Source organism: Neopsephotus bourkii, unplaced genomic scaffold, assembly GCF_033783945.1.
Source record: "Neopsephotus bourkii isolate Nb327-2 ecotype Australia unplaced genomic scaffold, CSIRO-AGI_Nbou_v1 NB_1373, whole genome shotgun sequence".
Lineage (NCBI taxonomy): Eukaryota > Metazoa > Chordata > Aves > Psittaciformes > Psittacidae > Neopsephotus > Neopsephotus bourkii.
The window spans coordinates 3595567-3619038 of NW_026901852.1; the positions used below are offsets into that span (position 1 = coordinate 3595567).

The 23472-nt window shown below is 38.6% G+C and overlaps 2 protein-coding genes and 1 long non-coding RNA gene across 8 annotated transcripts in view; 2 read left to right on the forward strand and 1 right to left on the reverse strand.

The window, feature by feature from the left end:
• Positions 1–1449: 1449 nt before the first annotated feature.
• On the reverse strand, positions 1450–18978 carry PREPL (prolyl endopeptidase like). Of its 6 annotated transcripts, none has more exons than XM_061367195.1 (16): positions 18775–18978; positions 18034–18263; positions 16673–16744; positions 15568–15765; positions 15022–15088; positions 14143–14349; positions 11933–12056; positions 9437–9653; positions 8690–8875; positions 7069–7272; positions 6152–6327; positions 4528–4744; positions 4195–4344; positions 3610–3736; positions 2447–2529; positions 1450–1548 (listed from the first exon to the last, which is right to left on the reverse strand). In XM_061367195.1, the coding sequence occupies exons 2-16, from the start codon at positions 18250–18252 to the stop codon at positions 1471–1473; spliced, it is 2325 nt and encodes a 774-aa protein (XP_061223179.1). In that variant the 5' UTR covers positions 18253–18263; positions 18775–18978; the 3' UTR covers positions 1450–1470. The 6 variants fall into 6 exon arrangements, with proteins under 6 accessions (XP_061223179.1, XP_061223180.1, XP_061223177.1 ...); XM_061367196.1 differs by having other exon boundaries at positions 14143–14346; positions 15568–15768; XM_061367193.1 differs by having other exon boundaries at positions 15568–15768.
• LOC133219699 (uncharacterized) lies at positions 10285–12056 on the forward strand. Its single transcript, XR_009727487.1, has 2 exons — positions 10285–11096; positions 11570–12056. It is a non-coding gene; the product is annotated as an uncharacterized LOC133219699 (long non-coding RNA).
• A 98-nt stretch (positions 18979–19076) lies between the features above and the next one.
• The window catches only part of CAMKMT (calmodulin-lysine N-methyltransferase), a 210175-nt gene continuing 205779 nt past the window's right edge, over positions 19077–23472 (forward strand). Inside the window, exon 1 of the mRNA XM_061367200.1 lies at positions 19077–19330. Within this exon, the coding sequence (XP_061223184.1) occupies positions 19193–19330 (138 nt within the window). The 5' untranslated portion in view covers positions 19077–19192. The remainder of the gene's footprint in view (positions 19331–23472) is intronic.

Here is a 23472-nt window from a genome sequence, read left to right on the forward strand (position 1 = left end):
AAAAGGTGCTTCCTGGGTGCTGTCCTTATGGTTGCTGGTCATTAAGAGCCCCTGCAGAGTCTAAAGCCTGTAGCAGTTCATGAAGTAACTGTAAAAATGGTTGTAGATTTGCAAAACATACCCTTTAGGTGGGCCTATATTTGTTAAAAGAGGTAAAAGCAAGCAACTCTAATATAAAAACTTGTGACTGTTTACCTCTTCTCTCAACTCTAAGAGCGCTGATTATCCTCAAAATTAATAAGAACAACAAGAAAACATAGCAAATATGCCCAATTCTACACTCAGGACTGCATTTCCAATTGATTGTCTCACACCCCCTCCTCCCCTCCACGTCCCGTGCTGAGTTAAAAGTGCATTTGCATTCCTCAATTCCTTTTCCTACCCAAGTAGGTAGGTGAGGTGGGCATATGTCAGCTCAGAGTAAGCAACTGAAACTACTGAATGTCACACTTGTTCGCAGGTTTTGATCTCCACTGGGTGTACCTACTTTATACCTACAGGGACACAAAGGAAGGATAAGCATTTGACTTAGTGCAATCTGTTTTGGACATACAGGTGATCTGGGGAACTCTGTTTTGGTTTGAGGACCTTATGGCTGCCTAGTGTATTTTTCAGTAATGGTACCATTAGCTGCCCCAAACATGTGTCTTAACAAATAATGTGCAGCAGTTTGGTGCCTTGCTCCAAACTACTGAGCTCAGCTCAGTATGAATCAGGTTGCTTCAGTGGAGTCATTCTTTGTGTTTTATCCTCTGGAGAAGCTCTGGCATCTCCTCCTGGGGTATTCATCTTGTCTTCTGGAGGACTTTGGCACCTCTTTTTTAAAGATTACCATGCTAGTTAAGGTAACTTCAAGATTTTGAATCTGCTCAGATGAAAGAGTTCTAAGATTCCTGTTCTTGAATCTTAGAACTCAAAGATTCAAAAGCTAACTCAAAAAAGAACCATTTCTTTTTTTTTGCAGTTTTTCTGATCCCACCATATGATGAGTAGACTATGGCTGCGGTGTAGCTAGGAAGGGCAATAGTCATCATCACCTACACATGGGGATTAGTTTTAGAAGACTTCTAACCAGCGAGACTTCTAAATCAAAAACTTATTGGGAGTTACACTGCCTTGTGTAAAATGTGGTTTTGAAAGAGAGGTCTTAAACTGCCAAGGCTGTGAGCACAAAGTATATGTATTTCACATGTTGGCTTTGCACACTAACTGTGCTGCACTGCTCGCTTATGTGAGAACCGTACTGAACAGACTGATTAATGCAGGTGGCTACTTCTGTACTATCTGACAGGGAAGAAATTTGGCTATTAGTTTGTATGTTTATAAGCCAGTGCTATATCCAACTTTGTCTTTGAATTTTTCTGCTTATACCCACAAAGCAGGGATCCAAGAGGAGCTACCTCTGGAGACTGTGTTCGCTTTTCATATCAATAAAAATCCGACCCAAAGTTCTTCAGGTGGTCAATGTGTTTATTTGCAGGGCTTGCTATGATGTTGGAGATGGCATACTTCAAGTTCTTTGTTCAGAAAAGCAAGGTGTCCTGCAACCTGAAACAATGAAAACAGTTCATTACAAAATAGAAAAATTCCTTGCTCTATAAACCTTCAGGTGCTTGTACAGTTATTCTAATCTTATTCCTTTCCCATACTAATACTAAGCAATATCTTAACCTAGGACAGAATGAGGCTTTCCCTGAAAGAATTAACTTTGGGAATAACTGCCTCAACCACCAAATAACATTTGCTAGGATTTATTAAAATTAACTGTAATAAAATTTGTATCCAACTGTGATAGTCTGAGACATTGGTAACGGTATGTCAGGTCTTGGCAGTGTATTGCTGTTAACGTACACTTGTACAAAGTGCGAAATCTTGAAACCTAATTGTAGTAGCGTTCTTTTGATAGTACAGCTTATGTAAAGCTCAAACCCATCACATATGTTTTACTCATGAGGAAGATGGAAGAGCCAGTATGACAATTTTAGGCACTTACTGCTCTACAGTTCATGACTCTTCCTGCTGGTACGATGTTTTGCACAACTTAGAAACTTTAATCCAAAGTTCTCAGCACATTACAATGGGCATTTAACACTATTTTGGGTCTTAAGGCATGATGAGGTTAAATACTATGGCTCTGTCACTGGCTCTTTTATATCTGTAAAAATTATATATTGATAAATATATAAAAATATCTGGGTATGTATATATATATATATGTAAAAAAAACCCCATTGAATTTTATATATATCTAAAACCAGAAGTTGCTCTTGCAATATTTATAAAAGGTTGCAAGAGCAACTTTAATTCCAGCAGGTCTGTTTTCTTTTTCTTTTGATACTTCAAACACACATTCAAGCACACATTCCCATGAACTACTGAGGCTGAAGTACCCATCAAGGGGACACCTCCCTCCACATTACGGCTTTGTGCAGCAAAGGGAGCATACCTCATTCAGTGAATCCTCCCAAGATGAATCGCAATGACTGCCGCTTGCCTGGATGTCTAAGATGATATTAGGGATCCAATTTCCTGGAACAATGAAGCTAGTGGTCATTTGACATTGAATGAACGAGGAAAGGGTAAGTGGGGATGTGAGTAGGTCAGGGATCATAGAATCACATATAGGTAATAATTCTGTCTTCTGTCCTGACAGAATTTCTGTTATTCCTTAAGAAGAGAATCATATAGGGGCTTGCTGGATGGACTGTTTGTATTTTTATTAAATATATACTTGAAAAATATTTATACATTTAGCATCTTTGTTCTGTCTGAGGTTTTTTTGGAAATACATGCTTTTTAATTTCTGAGCAAAGAAAGAAGCAGCATTGATAGGATCCCCTATCTCTTCTCAATCACTGCAGTTGTGCTGCTAGCAGAGAAGCATAATGAAATGTATTCAAGCTAATTCAAGATTTCTGTTGGTACTGATGGTAAAAGCCTCTCCCCAGACTGGCTGGTACCAGAAAATAGTAAGGCTTGAGTGTTATCTTTTGCTGGAAACAGTCCCAAAGCTAGTGTTAACTTTCAGGTATAAAAGTGTCCCTCCCTTGGCATTAGTTATTCTAACTTGGACTAACACCTGTAGTGGGAGCAAACTGGGAAAAGTAGTTTTTTGTAGAGCAGCAAAAATAAGATTTTTATCCATGTGTTGCTGAGAACTGCAGGCTGACTGTATCAGTAGCTGGACTAGGCAGTACGGGTTCATCTAGCACTGTCCAATGGTCACCAAAATGTTGAGGCCTAGGAAAGTGTAAGCCCCACTCATATTCTCCTAGTCTTTTTCATCTCAAGAGGGTTTCCTTAGCCTGTTGTGGTTTGTCATGTTTCAGATTTAACACATGGGCTTAACTGTTTCAGGCAGGTCTACAATACAGAGATATCTGAACCCTCTTAAGGCTCTGGAGAGTGCATCTCAGAAGCTGAGGTTTATCTGTCCGCGTGACTGCACATCTCATCTCTGCAGGTAATGGAAGTTACTTCAGAGCTTTAGATACTGGATTGTACTGTACAAATGAATGCTTCTAAGGAAGAGTCAATCACTATAGTGTTTAATTACATGACTTACTAATATGGTTTAGTTAGCTCTATCCGTGATATTCTTTTTCTTACCTTTCTCATTTGTTCTGCTGGCATGATCTAGTGCAGCCTTCCTAAGTTTCTGAACATATCGTAAAACTCCTGTTAGTGGTACCCGTTGATCATTTTCATATGCCGTGATAAAAACTGAAGGGTAACACTGAGATTAAAAACCAAAACCAGTTTAATACTTGACAACTGATTTTTCTCATAAAGTAACAGATTTTTCTCTATTTATTTTATTGTAATACCACAAAAGTAGAAGGTATTCTACATATTAAGGTTGTTATGACAGAATAATCTATTACTTCCTGGCAGTCCTGTAACAAGAGCTGGTTTTGAAGCCTATGGATTATTTAGCAGATGGCATCTGATTGATTTCAGGGGTCATTTATGACTCCAAATATTGCCAAGATCATTACTGGAATAGTTTATATTTGTATTAATGATTCATTTTCACACAAAGCAGCAACAAAGACAATTCTAAAGTCACTGGGGTTTAAAGCACTGAAAAGGTAAAACAGACTTTTTCAAAAAATTCCAGTTTCCACTTTTTGTTCTATCATAAACTGTTACACTTTATTACAGTACTATTCCACATGGAGAATATAGTTTTACCTGTGGCTTAATATTCTGGTATGGGCAATAGCTTTTGATATACTTCATACATTTTTCATCTGCTAATGGATTTCCCCATTCCTCCTGTTCTTCAATTGTCAGTGGGAGATGAGTTTTCATCATTGTATTTAGGACATCTACGAAAGGAGCCTTAGAAGTTATTAAAAAAGAAAAATTAGCAAATAGGACAGAGGACCTCACAGGCCTAGTTAAAGGTTTTCTCAAATGAGGAAAGGGAACTTTGAATTGGAATGTTTCCAATTCTGAAACTGGTAGAATGAACCAAAGATACAGTTTAACATCATAATCCATGCAAGGTCTGCAGCACCTCACCTGTAAAACCATGGCTCTGATGAGTTCTGGAGCAGTGTTGCACAGGGCTCCTGCAAGAACTCCTCCAGCACTGGCAGCTGCTAGTGCTGTGTATTTTGGCTGAGAAAATCCTAGCTCGTGCAGCAGCATGATGCAAGCCTTAAGGTCATGGAGCCCTTTGAGTTTATTATGCTGACACCCATCTTTGTGCCAGCTAAGGCCTAGCTCTCCTCCACCCCTGAAATTTAAAGCAAGTCAAGTTGGAGTCTCTTTGGAAAACATTACACAGCAAAGCTTCAGTTAATGAAAGACATCAGCAGCCTCAGAATTACGAAACCACAGTTTCTCTTCCCTGTTAACTCTTCTCTATGCTTGTCTTTACTCTCCTTTACACATAAAATATACAACATTCAAGCAAAAAAATCTGTGCATGATGACTGGTGAAAATCCTAACTGCACAGGCATATTCCTTGCCTTTGTGTCCTGAAACTCACAGGAAAAGCATCCCTTTAGGAAATGACATCCTCACTGTAGGCAATACAAAATCAGACATTATCTTTTTTGTACAGGAAGCTATTAAAGTATCTGAAATATTTTGAATACTTATATCACTAACACCAGCATTTATTAAAACCAGTAAAATTGTATTTCTCAGCTCCACATTGAGGCCCTCAGGATTTGTCTTCTATACAGCTTAAATTCTGAGAGTGTTAGAAAGTGGGGCTTTTTTTTCTAGTTCGTGAATTTTAAACACTATTTGAAATGTTCTGTTTTGTAATACAGGATTTAAAAACTTATTTCTATTTCTTTCTACACCACCATGATTTTAGTTCTAAGCCACCTGAAGTTTCCTTATTCGGGTTTCAAGTTTAAAATTAACTGAGTAGTCTCTTCATCTTTGGATGAAGAATCCATCTTCATCTAGGCCTGAATTACATCTTAAGATACTTAGAGGAGTGGGAGGAAGAACAGCACAATGCTTGTCACCGACTATAGCAGACTGAATATATTTGTATACTGAATTTGTTTTGGAACAGGTGTTCCTTCCCCTCCATAAAGCAATTCTTTTGCTCTCTTCTTTAGCTACTGAATTATTATCTCAATGAAAATGTGAAGCGTGTATTACAGTGATTACATAAAAGTAGTAGGTTTGTACCTAAACTGGAGAGGATTTAGCCAATAAAAGAAGCAGAGATGCCAGTTAAATGCTTAAGTAGTTGCTGTAGAAGGCAAATGGCTTTCAGAAGACACAGACTGAACATTAGTACACAATACTCTTGGAAAGAGAGGGAGGTAGCGTGTCACTGCAATTTGAATGTTACCAAAATTTTTCTTGAGCAAAGGTGAGACAAGAAGTAATGAGGTGTCAGAAGATGAGAAGTTACACACAGCAATCCTGCTGATTTCAGAAACCTACCTGCAGTATGTGGTCTTGAAAGTACAAATCTTTTTTTCCTGAGGTAAATTTACTTTTTTGTTAAAACTACTTTTAAAAAATTGTAAAATGAGATGGAAGTGAAAAGCATGAACAACTGGGTATAGCTACATGAAAAAAAAGTATTACTGTACCTCTTCAGCTGCATATCAAGAAATACCTGTATATCCCACAGATTAAAATCTGAATTCTATTTTCTATTTAACTTACCTAACATGGCAATATGCTAATATCCAGCCCTCCTCAATTAACAACAGCTTGTCTTCTTTAAAGCTCATGTTCAAATCTATGCCATAAGCTCCATATACATGAACGAGAAGTGGTTTCCTGTGTAGCTCTTTAGAATTCATATTATGAAAAACTGTAATTGGCACCAATGTTTCATCCTGGAAAAGAAGGAGTATTTTACAATAAAGGACATTGCAGAAATCTCAATGACACATAGCAATGAAAACTTCAATTATTTATTTTAAAATGTGTTTTTCTGATTACAGTAATTTTTTTCACTTATAATGTACAAAGCACTCTTGAAAAATAAAGCAGGAGACTGAACCTCTGCTGTGTAGGCTTACGGATGCAGAGTATAAAATTCATTTAAGTGCAACACCTGAGGAGTTTTTAAACTACCAAAGTACCCAAGTTTTCCTTCCCCTGTTAACACCAAGAATAGCTATTATTAACAAAATAGTTTACCACTTACTGCAGCACAAACTCTTTATTAACATCTCCAAATTTTTATGTTCAGGCTGCTAAAACTTTCCTTTCCTGATCTATGTTGTGCAGCTGGTTGTAGGGTGTTCTTTTCAACAGCTGGCACCCTTTTCATTTATCATGGAGAGTATGACAGCACATATCAACTACCAATTCTAAGTTATACCATACTAAGTTGATTGACTCATCATGTAGCATTATCTCCTTTAGCATACCCAGGTTAACGAAAAAAAACATCACGACTCTTTCTTGTTCTTCCCTGTAGCACTGGAGAAAACACCCACTGTTTAGTAACTATAGCACCAACTGCTCTTTACATTTTTTAATCTCTATTCCCTGCCAAATGCATTTTCTTTAAATGGGTGGGGAGGTAGGGAAGAATAAAAGGAATGAGAAAAGGACTGCAAAATTCTTACCTTGCTTTTAGCTAGTAAACGTGTAGTGTGACAATTCGTAATAATTGGTACCTCTTGCACAGCTGGTTCAATGAGATTATTTTCTTTAAATGAATATGCAAAACGCTTAGGGGGGTGTACCGGGGACATGAGCTGAAAATAGCAAGTGCTGGTGGTATGTTCAGGTTGAGATTCCAATTCAAATTCACAGGCCCATGTAGGTAGCTGAGAAAACATGGCATTTCAAGTGAGACCGACCCTTAACACTGCTTACAATTTTGCCTAGTGTGTCCTTCAGAGAAAAAGATTCTGAATATTTTCCACTTGTCTGTAGCACAATAAGTATTTTTTTTAAGCTCAGTAATGAAACAGTCAAAAACTGAAAGGCTTTGGCAAGCTTTTTCCTTAAGGCCATGGGATAAAGCTGCACAATGAAATAGAAAAAAAAATAGAAAAATAAATCCAAGTTCAGTTTCAAATGGGCATTAGTGCAGATTTTTTTTTTATTAAAACATTCTTTGAAATGATTCTGCATGGTTTTTATTTTTTAGATCCTATTTCCCCTGATTTTTCAGTTCTACTTCAACATGTTATACAGCCAAGTCCATGTCAGTTGTTATGCCTTTGCTGTGAGTTAGCTCAGTAATGCTAAGCCACTGAAAACCCCTGCCTCTTAACTTTGTTCCTAGTGCCAGCCATTGTTGAAGAACAAAACCTTTTCCTGGCACGTTCACCTTCAGACACTTACTGTTATTATATTTAAGATTTTTAACTCTGCTAAGAATAAAAGAAATCAAAATTCATTCTTTGAGAGCCGCAGGGACATAGTCAAACCCTCTGCCAGACTACTACTTGGGTTGGGTTGCTAGTGACATCTGAAATGGCAGCAGAAGTCCAAGTTCTCCAGAGTAACTGCAGACCCTTTCTGAATAAATCAACTATGACCATATTCAACAATGAAGGTTTTCGAGAGCATACAGTGCACTTTGTTGAAAACCTTTTTCTGTAGCAGTTCTATAGAATGCAGCATTGGTAGTTTGTCACAATAAACTTGGGAGTAGTTCAGATTGTATTTTTCAGGCAAACAAATCAATCAAGTATTTCGCCTGAACGGCCTCCAGAAATTATGGGTTTGAATTGAGTCATTCTGGTTTTAATCCATAAGCATTTAGCAACAACTAGAGAAAGGAAGCAATACTTTGCACAAATTCTACTGCAGCATCAACTCTTCCCACTCATTACAGAACAGTGTCCGTACTTGTCTTTGGAATGTTCTAATGTTTCTTCCGTGGGAGGGCCAGGCTTATTTCCTTGCTTATGCTGATGAATGTAACCAAAAATAGGCCCAGTAAAACTAAGTGGAGTGTTTAGGGAATCAAGTCCTATTTTACATTAGAAATCAGCTGTATTGTAAAAAGCTTGACTGTAATAAGCTGAAGGCTGTCTCATAGAATAGGTGCTCCCTAACTTTCTAAGTGCTGCAGTAAGCCACCACATGAAAAACAGCCACAGGTAATATACAGTAGGCATAATACTTCGCAGTATTACAGTTTCCAAACAATTTCTACTCTTGGAATTTATCTTTGCTTTCATCATATTGTTATGTTAAAAAAAAAATAAAAATAATAGTGTTAAAACTTACCTTTATTGACTGAACTGAATGTGAAACAAAAGAAATCACATTTAAGTAAAGATGACCGGCATTCTTCAGGAACATAATACAGTGATCACTGAACATCTCCAAATCTACTAGCTTGGTTTTCTTTTCCAGTGCATAAACCAACTGCCAGTTCTCCTTGCCACTGGCAGCTACCGGTGCCTTCATCAGCTATAAAACCAAGATGTAGTTAAGAGTTATGAATAAGATGTACAGACATGTAAATGAACTCATGCAACATCTTTATTGCAAAAATTTATGTTTGTACTGGGGGGTTTTGCCTGACTAAAACTGGAGGCTTTGAAACTCTCTTTACTTGGGCAAAATGGAAGAACAATTCAGTAACATTCAGAAAAGTTCAGTTCTCATAGGTTAATCTGTAGGAAATTTTAATGTAGTAAGTGCTTTCAGCATGGCCAGAACTGCAGGTGGTTTGGTTACATCGACTTAGATAGCCAACTTAAATTTTAATATAGGAGAAACGACTGTTAAAGCATATTCATTTGTTGATATTGCCAAAGGAGTCAGAATCAAACTGGCATGCAGCAGGTAAGAGTCAGAATCAAACTGCCATGCAGCAGGTAAGAGTCCATGTACTTCTATCAGTCTTTCAGTGTAATTCTCTTAAATTATTTCAATAAGCTATGAAGTACAGAATTAAAAGCCAGCTTTACTATTTCTATATGATCTGCAACAGTTACCTGAAGGAATCTTATTATCGATTAAAACTACCTTATATTCTGCAGGTTCTCCATATGTAGTAAGAACATATAACTCGTCATTTCTGTGTTCAATGTGGTAAATGACCCCTTTTGTTCGTGCTTGTACAAGAGCAGGTGACTTAAAAGGATGCCTACAGTCAACCAGCCAAACTTCTGAGGTGGTCTTGCTGTTGCTGTTGATAGTGAGAAAACGCCTGTCTTTTGTGCAATGTATGTCCACAAAAAACCTATAAGGAATAATTATTTTTTTAGAAAAAAAAGCTTAAACTTGATTAGTATTATAAAAATAGATCAGTTGTTTCAGAATCATGGGCTTCCATCTGCAAGGTGAAAAAGGCATGCCTGCGAAGAGGCTGAAGAAATTCCAAACTACCTGGTTCCCAAACCCACTCCTGCTGGAGAAACTCTCCTGCTATCCTGGGATTCAAAACCCCACAAATATGACAAGAAAGCAGATCAGTTGCTGCCCAACTGAATCCAAGTATTTGCATTACTGAGATAAGATTGGAAGCTCATTGATGTATTTAGGCTTTAAAATTCAGGCACAACACAGAACTTTTCATTGAGCTTGTAACACCTTTTTTGAGTAGTAATGGATTATTAAATTCAAATTAATAAAAGATATTGTGGGAACAGCAATAACAAATAAGAGCTATTATAAGTTGATAAAAAGCCTCAGTGTTACTGCCCTAAATTTGTCTGAAGTGAGTAAGACAAAAAGGACTATCTTAAAAAGAAGTACAGAGGCCTATACGAGACAAGACAGGCAGGTTGCACTGATAAAGCTGGAAGCTAGGAACTAGATTTGGAACTATGTAAGAAACTAGGAAGTATCTACTGATTTAAATGCTTATAAAATCTAGAAACAGAAAACAGGATTATAACCAGTGGCTGGATGTTAATAGTATACAAATTCAGGCTAAAATTCACAATCAATTCTTTATGAGTCATCCAAATTAACTGGAACATCCCATCTTGAGACACAGCAGTTTCTTTGCCATTTTGAATCTTTAAGACTGGATGTCCATAAAAGCAAAACTGTACAACACAAAGATCCAGAGGATTTCATCAAGAAATTGCAGGGTTGAGTACTGTAATCTGCATTAATACAGATCAGATACATGACTGCAATAATGATCCCTCTAGACTTCAAAATAAATTTGACTGGTGAAGGAAAAGGATGCTATACACAGCATTTTCAGTGCCTTTAATTATTTGCAGGTGGAGGAACTCCAGTTTTTTTGGTACTATTGTTTTTTCTAATTGCACCCTCTTGACATCTTAAGGAGGACAGGCACAGCAGGGGATCTAAAGTCTGCAAGGAATCAGCCTCCTGCCTCTCTAATACACATGAATTTGGCAAGAGTGCAGTACTGCATGCAGTAGAGATTCCAACAGTTCAGCTCTGCTGACCTTACCTCAGAGAGAGTCAAACTGAAATGCGGGTTACACTTCTCCCCAAGGACTCTGACCTTGATATTACTTTCATTTTTTCTGTCTTTGTAGCTTTTTTCAAAGAAGTCAAGAAATCAAAAATGATTTGATTGCACCTAAAAGAGCTGGTCAGATGTAGAATGGAACTGCTCAGTGTCCATACAAAGGAATGTCTTGCCATCTCCAATGAACAAGTAACTTCAGTTATGAGCTGCAATAGCACATGAACCTTTAGAGTAAGTTTCTAGAAGATTTACTGTAATGACTGTGACCTTCAGAATTATGGCAACAGTTTCCCTGTGGGGAAGTGTCAGGTCAGTGCAATTTGATTTTCCAAAAGTATGCATCAACTGCCGCTGGAACAAAAGGATCTTATTTACTCCATCTCAACTGCAGATTTTTTATTTTTCCTGTTTTTTTTAGAGGAACATATAATAGAAATTTCTTTATTATGTAACTTGAATTACGAATAATCACAAACATTTATGGAATGTTGTATAAATCGACCACATGCTGCATAGTTGAAAAACTAGTTCTGCCCTCAATTTAGCTAGAGCCTTCTTGTCTTCCTAAACCACTGCTTCAAGAAAGGTTATTGAGAGGGTATTCAGTCAACAATAGTTCTGTCTCTGGGAATGCTGTAATGATTTTGCTCATCCATTACCCAGAGCAAGGATTAGCCTGAACTTCTATGGTTTTTTTTTTAAAGACATATCAGACATCAATAGCAGAGAAAACAAAATGAAATCCACAGTCTGATTTACCCTGTATGAAACTGTCACACATTCATTAAAGGACAACCTGACCTGAAACTGACCTTGACATTTATAAACTCAGCTGAACTCATGAGGTAAGAGAGGAAAGTTAAATCTCTGTTGATCACATATCAAGAGGAAAACAGAGCACGTTCTCAGACTACATATGGCAATACTGACAGCAGGACTCAAGTTAAAAATGCCTTTTACTATTTGGAGTATGATATGAAAGACTATGCTTTCCAAACCAGTTATATTTTACAGATAAGGTACTCTAGAATACATGAAGGATTTGTTACATTTTACATAAGTATTACCTTGCATCTTGTTCTGTATAAACTAACTTAGTATGTTTCTGATTAGTGAAAGTGGTCATAAACACGTTCTGGCATTTAAGGTTCTTCTGACTTGTGTAATACAGAACATCATTTGCAGCCCATTCTGGAAAACAAGACAAATGCATATCAAATTTGGAACAGTATATACAATTACTGAGAGAAAATGGAGCTCCATGAACACTGGACCCAGTGTTAAAATAGGTGGGCTACAGCTGACATCTAATGGAGGACAGCACTTCTATATCCCAGAGGCTGGGGTAAGCCACAAAAATATTTTTCCATGTTTTCTCTGAATCCCACAGAACAAGAATCTCATTTGGAAAAATAAACAAATAGATAAAGGCAGAGGACCATGTTCCAGGGTCCAGGAAGAGGAAGCTCTCAACCTCTTGACCCTGTGGGGGTTCTGGAGGTAACAGGAAAATAGAAGGTGTGGCTGTTTAAAACTCAGCAGAGGAACAGAGGCTTACATGGAGTCAGCAAGATAATAAAGGGAGTATGAGCTCTGAACCACTGCATGTGACTGCATACAAACTATTTAGAGAAAAGAGATGATGCACGTGCCCCATGGGTACTGCTGAAATAAAAATTCTCCAGTTTTCTATGTGTGTACATGTGTTCACTAACATTAGAAACATATAAATACAGGAACCTTGCTATTTAGTAATCTGATTGATCCAGCCAAATTATTGCTATCTCCAGTCCTAAAGTCACCAGAAGGATGTTTAATACGTATGCTTTAAAAAGTTATTGTATGCTGGCTGTCTTAGGCATAAATACTGATTTTTGATACAGAACTGGAGGAAGTACCACACTGAAGTAATGCAAACAGTTTGCTCTCTGAACAGCACTGTGGCTCCAAATTGCACAGGAAGCTGAAAGGTTCACTAAGAAGACGAGGGAGATTAAAGTTTTTCTATAGCCTACCATTTACATATCACAGATGTAAATTTTCAAGCACTTTCATTTGTCTGCCTGCTATTGTGTATCATGCAATACGCAATACTGCAAATGCAAATTCTCTTGCTTATGACTGAGGGAGCTCTGTATTTCATGTATCTCACACCTGAATACATCGACAAAAAGAGTGTAATCTCTATGATTCTGATAGTCATTTTTTTCTACACTTACTACCTGCCATAAGCTGACACACCTACGTACGTAACAGGGAGTTAGTTTATGAATATACTGATTCTTCTGGACAAACCTAGCTAGATGTTCAAATCAAGTATAGTGAAAAATGTCACTGGCAAATTTGCAGGCCTGGTTTTTAACAGGCATTATAAATTTCAATTGTGCAAACACAACATTAAATTCTTGTTAGTCTTTATTTTTGTAACTAGGAAGTTTTACCTAGATATTTTTGTCTTGCATTACTTTTACTTAATGACATTTAATAATATAATCTAAAATACATGATGTGGAACATTGTATACATACTATTGTACGCTTTTCTATATTTTTTAACATGGGGTGGGGGGGGTCCAGCCTCCCCACAACAGGGGGGCCTGGAACTAGATAATCTTTAAGGTCCCCTCCAACCCCAAAAAATCTGTGATTCTATACTATAAAAAAGGAAAGATTCTCCTTTCACTTCAGTTTACCTCTGCTTATTTAAAAGCAATGTAAAGCTCTGTTATCTATTCTTAAAGAATCTACTTCATTGGGTGATGAATTGTGACCCACATCCTAGGGTCCAGTTGAAATTCCAGCCACTACTTAATCGTAAGGTACCATGGGCACGCTTTTCAGTGAAGTCAAGTGCCTACAGCTGTCAACAGTAGCTATAGTTGTAGCTGTAAGACTTTAATAACTAGAACATTCCGCACAAGGATCTTTATAGTGTAAACAGTTAATGTCAGTAGTTCTTAAAGAAGCGTATTGAATGAAATACCATTCTATGAAATTAAAAAGCCCAGATATGCATGACTGTTCAACATTTATAAATGCTTGCTTTTACAGTGAGGAAAAAACTGTATCATGAAAGCAGTCACTGCCATCTACATCAGATAACTTAAAACTCTGCATTGTGGAAGAAACTGTAAATAAAAAAATTATACAGCTGTAATGATTAAATGTAAAAATGTTGCTTCCTTATTTCTTAAAAATATTTTATTATTATTTGTAGATTGCCAAAAATGTTGCTTTGAAAGCTGGTGTGATCCACAGGATATTTATAAACAACTTACCAAAACTAAATACACTTGGAATGACTTTTTCCACAACAGGAAAATGACCAAGTTTCATAACAACGCAGGTTGCCTCTTCAGAGTTTTCACTTTTTAAGCTGATGGCCATGTATGTCTGATCTGGTGAAATTCTGATACGTTGAATAAAGGCATCAGAAAAGCCAAGATCTTCAGTATTGAATACAATGTCAGCATTTTCTTCATCTACTACATTTAAAAATAGAGATAGCAAAGAAATCCTGTAATTAAGGCACTGTCAAAATTAACAGTGATTATTAATGCCTGTATTTAGAGCAAGTCTGTCAGCAGTGTTCACAGGCATATTCCTGTAATTTATTAACACCAAATATTTGTCTGGCAAGATACTGACAAATGCACTTTGTAAAAATAAAACAAATATCAGTTCCAGGGGGGGAAAAATAAAGTCTTGTACTTATTATTTAAAATATTTCAAAAGTGTAGATCTTGGCTTCTAGGAAATGTGTTAAATTTTAAAGTTCAAATACCTAAAGCACAGTTGTTTTTACTAAACACAATTAGTAAAATCTTTTCCCACTCCCTCAGGAATAAAAAAGCATCAATGTGCTTTTCATGTTTTCCAAACGTTAATTTAGGGCTCTGAAAAAAAATTGCTTCTCTCTTTCTTCTCCAGAAACTTGCCTTAGTATTATTATATCCTATTCACTAACTGTTTTCACCTCACCTTTTTGGATTTGTAATTTGAGAGCTATTAATCACTCATGACAGAATTTTGTAAAAGTAGTTTTCTTTAGTTATTTAAGAAACACAGCAATTAACCTTTCATGTCAGAAAAGTACATTAAGTGATGCATACAGTATTTTTAACAATTGTGCCATGTTAGGAAGAGAAATCCCTTACCATCATCTGCTTTTGAAAGAAATATGCAGCCATTCTCTTCAAAGTACACATTCTCTCCAAACCTGATCTGTTCAATATAAACCAAACATGTTTCAAGTCCAACGCATAGTTTGACTATTTCCTTAGAATCCCTATATTCAACATACTTGTAACTTACACGTATGACAAAATATAGCATATATATTTGATACTAAAGTAGGAATTGCATGCATCAGAAAGGTTCTTTCAAAGTTAGGGTACTTAAGCTACTTATACCTCCTCTAAATTCAACAAAAGGCTCAAATCACCTGAAATTGCTCTTGTAAATTAAAATGTCTTGTATTCTTTATCAGAAAGTTAATGATTATTGTATCTTTACTTGCTTTGGCTTATGCAGAAATTAAGGTAACTACACTACCATGTTCTAAACACATGCTGTTACTATCCACAAATATTGAAACATTCAAAACTACAAAAAATAATCAGTAAACCAGCATTTTACAGCAAGAATGGCTTCACTGCTTTTTATTTGTACTCAATACAAGTTTCTTTTTTTTTGCCACTTACCCGTGGACTTTCCAGATTGAACGTATACTTATCGTGTAACTCTTCTAATTTTTCCTTGATTCTCTTTGTCATAGCTTTGTATCTTGCTGAAATGTCATTCCAGTTTTCCTGCTCTGATTTCAGAAGGTTCTTGTATGAAAGGCCTGATGTTGTTAGGGATGCATTTTGCTTCCTTTTGGAAGGGATTTTTGTTCCTTCCTGCTAATAAGGAAACAAAACAACGGCTACAAGCCAGCACTCTGTACTCCAATATACTGAAGCAACAATAGTATTTCCTGAGCTACAGACCCCAAACCAACTTTGCATCATTATAATAGTATGTGCCATTAAAAACCACAGTTGCAGTAAGATCTTCCTGATCTTTTAGTGTTCGAGGCCAGGTTGAACGGGGGCCTTGAGTAACCTGGTCTAGGGGAAGCTGTGTCCATGGCAGGGGGTTAGAACTAGATGATACTTAAAGTCTCTTGCAAACCACTCTGTGATTGTCAAGTGATTTACTTCACATATTTATTGAGGTATTCTCTTCAAAATTCAGGCTACTCTCAATGTATGATCTTAGTTGACTGTATGTTAATATGTTTCTTCTTGTTCTAAAACTAGGTTATAGTTGATTTTTTTGTGGAATTCTATTATTTTTCCTTCTTCAGAGCTGTTTTCTCATAGTCTTTCTGTCACGAGGAGCATCATTTTCTTTCCTAGACAACAATGCAACCCACACCTCTGTTCCTGTACCTAGGAGTCCTGGCAGCTTGTTCAGGTTCTTGCTCCACCTCCCCAGAAGTGTTAGCATAAATGTTCACCAGGTGTAGAATGAAGCAATGAAATTATATGGGTTCTGCAACAATTTTATCAGGAATGAGCTTAAGGATCTCGTTTTCCACAATCTATGAAGACAACACTGTCTTCTCTTACAAAAATGTAAAAAAATGCGTTAAAATTGCTACAATGTTACTTCTTTTTGCTTGCTGTAAAACCTCATTTGTTCAATTAATAAGCTCAATAACATGTATTACAGCACATAACACTGCACAGATCACAAAAAGCAGCATTTTATAATATTCAAGGTATTACGTGAATGTGTCTAAACTTAAAAAATAGGCCACACTTTTACCTCATCCTCACTTTTCATCAAGTACCATTGGTTTGTTCCTGGTTTGTCTTCACAGAGGCAAGAGATCTAAAACATCAGTGTTACGAGTACACTTTGAAAAGAGGAGAAACTACCTGCTCCCTATGAATTTAAACCACACCATTCATATTTAGGAAAGCGTAAGAATGTGACAAGCCCAGATGATATTCCCCAACAGGTATTCCCCCAGCATTCAATGATTTTAGCTCAGGAACTTCCTAAGCTGAATGAGGTTTCTGGATATTTAATCTGGAAAGATTTTGAGGATAGCAAAGTATATCAGTGACAATGTTTGAAAATATTTGCTCCAAAGTTAACAGGCACAACTTCCTTTCAGGTGAAAAAAAAAAACCCTCTTTGTATCCTGGAACCAGTGTCATAGTCCAGTATTTGTAACTGCATTAGCAAACTGCCAAGGAATAAACAGAACTACACATTCTCATCCATCAAGGCTTCCTATGTTCTCCTCGAAACATTTGGTTCCATTTTAGACACAGACTTAGGAACTGTTTACATTATGGTTAGAAATAAGAGGGTTACAACAAGATGATCTTTACGTCACGTCTGCAGAAACACTGTCAACTTGAAACAATTTTATAACAACCATGCATCCATCTGAAAACATGTTTAAGAGAAACCAAAACAGCAATCTTTTTAAACAGTACTTATGCATTATGCAAATAAATAGGTTTACAGGCTGTGATACTGCAGTAAACTTTGAGGACTCATTCAGCACACTCTGTATTAGAAACACAAGAACAGAAAGGCTGAAATGATTTCATTCTATTTTCTAACTGTGCACAATACACTGCCCTTCATGTACACAATATTTACTTTCAGAAATAAATCCAAGTACCTTTAAAAGTATCATTTATCACATGTGAATAGAATTATGAGAAGTCAATAGCGTATTTTAATATTTAACATGGTGCAAACCATGACTTACTGGTCAGCACGTCAAAAGTCAAGGGGTTTTGAGTGAGCTCACAATGGTTTATGTCTGGTGTCATCAGTTTGGATGCTTTGCCTCTATCCTAGGTTACTTCTCCCTGCAGCTATCTCCTGACACTTTATCTGAATTCTTCTGGAATATGCCAATTTTTAAAAAATCACTACAGGAGGAAATTCAACCAAAATGCAGCTTTCTATCAAAACAGTACACGCCAGTTGAATAATTGCACAGATCTTTGAACATAAGTGAAATCTTAGTATTTATCCCCCTGCTCCAAACTCTTCAGGAAAAATGTGTTTCCTCCACATTTGGAAAACATGAGAGGCTTCCTGAACAGATGTGCCAAGGTGGTTGTTGACCTTAAATCCATACTTAATCAGCGTACCTTGCAGGAAAAGCATCTCCACGGCAGGATGCTTCCAGGTGGCAGAGTCCTGTGCATGCATGTACTTCCTGAACAGTCCAGGATGCAGCATTGTTTTGGTTTTATTTTACTATAAAAACATACTGTTTGAAGACAGCTACGCTTAGAGTAGTATCTGACACTGTAGCTCAGCCCTTGGAGAAGATTTCGCAGTCCAACACACGATGTCCTAACCTTCATTTCTTGATAGCCTGAAATTTCCAAACATCGTAAATTGCTGATCATTTGCAATGCGTGAAATATACATTAACGTAAACTGCAGATAAAACTGTCCCTCTTTCAAAGCAGTGAAACTGATTCATTAGGTGTATCAGTTGAGAAGAAACAGTTAAATCTTAGTTTAACAAGTGGTACACAGTTTAGCCTGCATATTAACTACAGTGTTACTGCAAAACGTGGTTCCTGGCGCTTTAAAGTTTAACTCCAGTGAAAACTATCAATGAGAGAAGGGAAGGTGCAAATGTTTACGTTTAAATGCTGAAGAACCAAAGCCAAGTAGCTTTGGGGAGTTTTTCTGGTAAGTTGTCCCCCCTTTATAACTATCATACAATAAAATCACTTTATCTCAAGAAGTAACTTGACAGTAAGAGCTAACCTCCCTTCCTGGCAGGGACGCTTACAGGTTTGCAGACCCTCCATGTTCACCGCCCGAGGTCATTTTCCCCGTCCCGCTCCCCACCAGCTCTTCCCACCACCCCTCACCGCCGCGGCGGGGCCGGACCGCGCTCTCTCCGACGCCTCTTGGCCACGGTAAGATGGAAGGCGACAGGAGCAGCGCCCGGCTGCCTCGCTGGACTGCCCGAAGCCAAGACGGCGGCGGAGGCTTCAATCAGCCGCAGCGGCCGGCCGCACACCGGGAGGGCTAGCGCCGTCCCTGACGTGGCTTCAAGTCACTCCCGTTTCAGATACCGTTTCGTCCCCTGGCGCTGAGGCCACAGGCGGCCAACGATGAGGCGCGCTCCTGCCTCTCCGGGGCGCCTAAAGAGCTGGGCGTATCGCGGCAGCACGTCTTCCCAGCGCTGCCCTTAACAAAGATGGCCACCCTCTTCCTTCTCCTGCATCCCTAGCCCGGCCGGCCCTGGCAGCTGCTGGAGTCTCAGCGGCAAGTCCCCGCTGGCCAATGCAGAGCGAAAGGGGGTCTGAGCCCTCCTGCCGCCGCATGGCCGAGCCTGCCGCCGAGCCGAGCCGCCCCGCCGCGGGCCGGTGCGCGGTGAGCGGCGCGGGAGCGGCGAGAGCCCGCTGGCGGCTGCTCGGACAGGTAGGGGGAGCCCGCGGATCCCGGTAGGGGATGGCGGGTGGCGCTGCCGGAGGGAAGAGCGGCTGCTGGCGTCGCTTTGGGCCAGGGGCCGTTCGTGTTCCCACCCGTTCCTCCGCGCTGGGTGGTCGTGGCTTGGAGCGGTTGAAGGGCCGGGCTCTGCCCCGGGCTGGGAAGGCGGTGCCGGGGAGCGGCACGGAATGCTCCCAGCAGTGGAAGCGTGTGGAAAGCTGAGCTGCGGAGAGCTGCCTGCACTTCTCACGGGGGATGGCGAGGAGCAGCGAGCTGGGGCTTGCAGAAGAGCTTACAGTACGCTTCCTGCTGGGGCTTGCAGAAGAGCTTACAGTACGCTTCCTGAAATAATAGTAATAAGAATAAAACGTATAAATGTATGTACACGCACACGGCTTTCTAAAGTGTGCCTTAAACAGAAGTAGCAAGTGGGTACACCTGTGCTGCAAGGCAGCAGTAGCTTGTTGGCCTTATTTTCTGGGTCTTTCAGGGGTGGTGTGAGGTGGGAAAGGATTTCTCTGCTGATGAACGTGTGCATAAAGGGCTTAAAAACTATGAGGTTAGTGACGCCCTGGCACAGGGTGCCCAGAGAAGTTGTGGCTGCCCCATCCCTGGCAGTGTTCAAGTTGGATGGTGCTTGGAGCAATCTGGTCTAGTGGAAGGTGTCCCTGTCTGTGGCAGGGGGTTTTGGAATTGGATCTTTAAGATCCCTTCTAAACCAAACCAGTGTGGGATTCTGTGGAAAACCTGAATCAGTTTCATTAGTTGTTATTGCTACTGGATGTGATATTTACGGTCCTAACTTACATGTTCAGTTTTGTTTTAAGTGGAAGCCTGGAACTGCCCATGGGAGCCCCGCATGACTGCGGCCAGATAACCATGTGGGAGGCATGAGGAGGTTAATGCTGCATTTCTCTTTGTGTGTGCTTTGGTTTGTAAACTCCCTGGTCAAACTTCTTGTTTATTATACTTTAAAGCACGAAATGTCAAAGTTTCTCATAGGAGTATCAGGTTTGGTTTTGTAGGTTTCCGTTCTAGCAGACTATGTAAGCTGCCTTCTGCGGCTATGCTATCTGTTAGCGCCTTTTGAGCATACTGCCTTTGGCATAACCCTCTCTCTTAAAATCATAAGGAACTTTTCATCACAGGGCTTCCATTTCTTCCTCAAAATACATGTATCTGCGGCCTTTTCCTCTGCAGATTCCCTGGGGTTTTCCGTGTTCTTTAGCTTTTCTGTTGATTTTTGTATGGTATGATGAGCAAGGATCAATTTAATCTTACTGGTGCATCTGAAGTAAAAAATCAGTTCTGCACTCCTTACTGCAGTGATGCTCAGATCTATCTATGGATTGGAAAAAGGTATCAACCTTCCTTTATATCCATCTTTAAAGGAGCACCGTCAAAGTGTTTCTTACAGTGCTTTTAAAAATGCTTTTCATACTGCTGATAATAACACCTTACGTGAAATCAGTTCCATGGTGTGTTTATATATTGAATTTGCTTTCATTCAGTGTGTGCACAAATTGATTCGCCATGGTGAGGATGCTTGAATGTGTGCTCTCTGATTTAATTAAGAAAAAAAGCCTTTTTGTCAGGTATCCTGTGAAGCTAGCATAAAGAACCAGAGGTTTGCATAATTACCTATGAGTTCTTTATCAATAAAATGTTTTATGTATGTATGGAGTTTAAAGTTTGACAATAGTTTTAAACTTAGCTTGTCAGAGTCAAAGAAAATGATTTTGCATTAAAAAACTCCAATACTAAGTTAAGTTACATGTGTAGTGTGCACTTACAAATGACTGGGATAAGTTCTCGAAGGCTGAGTTTTGGGCCCTGCCAGTCTATGCAACTGATGGCATTATCCAGCCAGTAGTTTTTGGCAGAGAAGTTAGAGGAATGGGCATAAATTAAATTGCTCTGTAGAGAAAGTTATATGAAAACTGTGGTGAAATCTGTAAACTTACATATTTATCCTGCCTATTACCTTCCTCTTGCTCTCATAAGTCTTGCTCACCTGCTAATGTTCACCAAATGTTTCCAATTCACCAGAAATGAAAAAGCTAAAGTGAGGGCAAGGCAGAACAGAGAAACTTCTAAAATCGTTTTTGTTCTCTTCCCACTCCTCTCTCTGTGATGGGTACCGGTGCACCAGATCTTTTTCCATGTTTTTGTTAGTCTTGAGTTTGTAAATTGTTTCAATTTGCATAAAACAATTTGGTAAATAAACTGTTTGTAGAAATAAATACTGCACAGTTCTACTGATGATATTTAGAGATGGTTTGACCGACTATGTAGAAACTTTCTTGCCTGTACAACATACCACGTTACAGTCAGTGCCATGGAACTGGACAGAGGTTTGTAGACCATCAGCTGTCACTGAATTTGGCTTTCAAAGCAGCTAGGCCATATGCAACGAGATACACAAATAAATACAGGGAAATTCAGGTGATTGCCATCCTCTGAGTGGTTGGTTGCTTTGTTTGATTGTTTTAAGAGGAATCAATTAAGTTTTATAGGGAGTACAAAAAAATGGGCCTAATATTGCGTTTAAATGCTGAGGGCCCTGCGGTTTTGATCTGTGATAATGTGTTACTGCAATCTTTCTAAAACGAGACAGTTTCATGATACTTGTTTTTTTAATGTTCTCTGTGTTAGTGAAGAATTGTCTTAGAATTCTATATTGCTAAGTGAAGTTAGAAAGGAAAGAAAACGCAAATTAGAGGGGAAAATTGCAAGGCTAAAAGTGTGAGTTTGCATGGGTTTTTGTAGTTGTTCTTGGTGGTTTTTTTCTAATTTTTGGAGCCTAATTTTTGGAAGAGAATTCTATAATCTATACAAGACTTCTGTAATCTATCATTACAGAACCAAAAACATTATTTACTTAGGTAATATTTATATGTATAACCCACGTACAAGCTCAACACTGTTAGGGTGGTGAGGCACTGGAATGGGTTGCCCAGGGAACTTGTGAATGCTCCATCCCTGGCGGTGTTCAAGGCCATGTTGGTGACATGGTTTAATGTGAGGTGGCCCTGCCCATGACAAGGGGATTGGAACTTGATGATCTTAAGGTCCTTTCCAGCCCTAACTATTCTATGATTCTAACACTTGTGTACACCTGTAAAGGTCTTGTGCCGAAGACAGGGCCTTTCTGTACCAAAAGATCTTGGAAAGAGTGAAACAAGGCTTCTGGAGTTTTTTAAAAGAAAAATATGTGGAGAAATGTAGCTGAAAGTTACTGAGGGAGGAAACAGAGGCCATAAGTACCAACCAAAGAACAGTGGTGTCTGGTGATTTCTTCTCTATCACTGTTCTTTCTCTTTGCCATCACTAAAACCAAGAACTGTGTCTAGCCTGCTGAGAAGTCTTTAGCCTGCTCTCTAAAACCAGCTACTGGTTTTATAAATCTCTGAGACATGTTCATTTATAGTGGCAGCTTGCAGGGTGATAGAGAGCTTCACCTTCATTGGAAGAGCATGATTGGAAGGGCATCATCATTTCTGCAAAACATTATTATGAGTTTAGATAGGTTTGTCACCTGTTGTTTTTCATCAGTGGATTATACTGTAGCAGCAGCATATCTTTATAGCTTGTAACACAAGGGTGATGCTTTTAGGAACTGACTGTAGTTAAAAAAACACTTTGATCCTTATGTAAATACACAGAGTTAGGTATAAATAATGTAACATATTGTTCCTTTGTGCTGTTTTTTCTCACTTATATACAGGTTTTTAAAAGATCCAACCTAATTTTCAGATCTTAGACCACTCGATTTTAATTTGAAGGTATGGGAGAAATGAGCTCTCAAATGCTCATCAGATTTTCTGCTAAGCCAGAGAGTTAATTTTGCAGAGCTAGAAGATGTGTCTGTAGAACAAAAAACTGAAAACAGGAAAGTGTTGTTACCCCCTCCCCTGTGGTTTTTGCTTTTAAAAAGCCCCAAACGACGCTCTTTACTGAAAATTATGCCTTGGTAGTTTTCTTTAGTTGTCAAAACGGTCTGTTTTGTTTCCAGACATGCCACTATTGTGTGATGATTTTCAGCCTGCTCCTCAAGTTCTCCTGTTTTGGTATTTTTGCAGTTTCCCTCGTGTATTTTTCTTATGTGTAACAGAAGTAGAAGAAATAGTGTG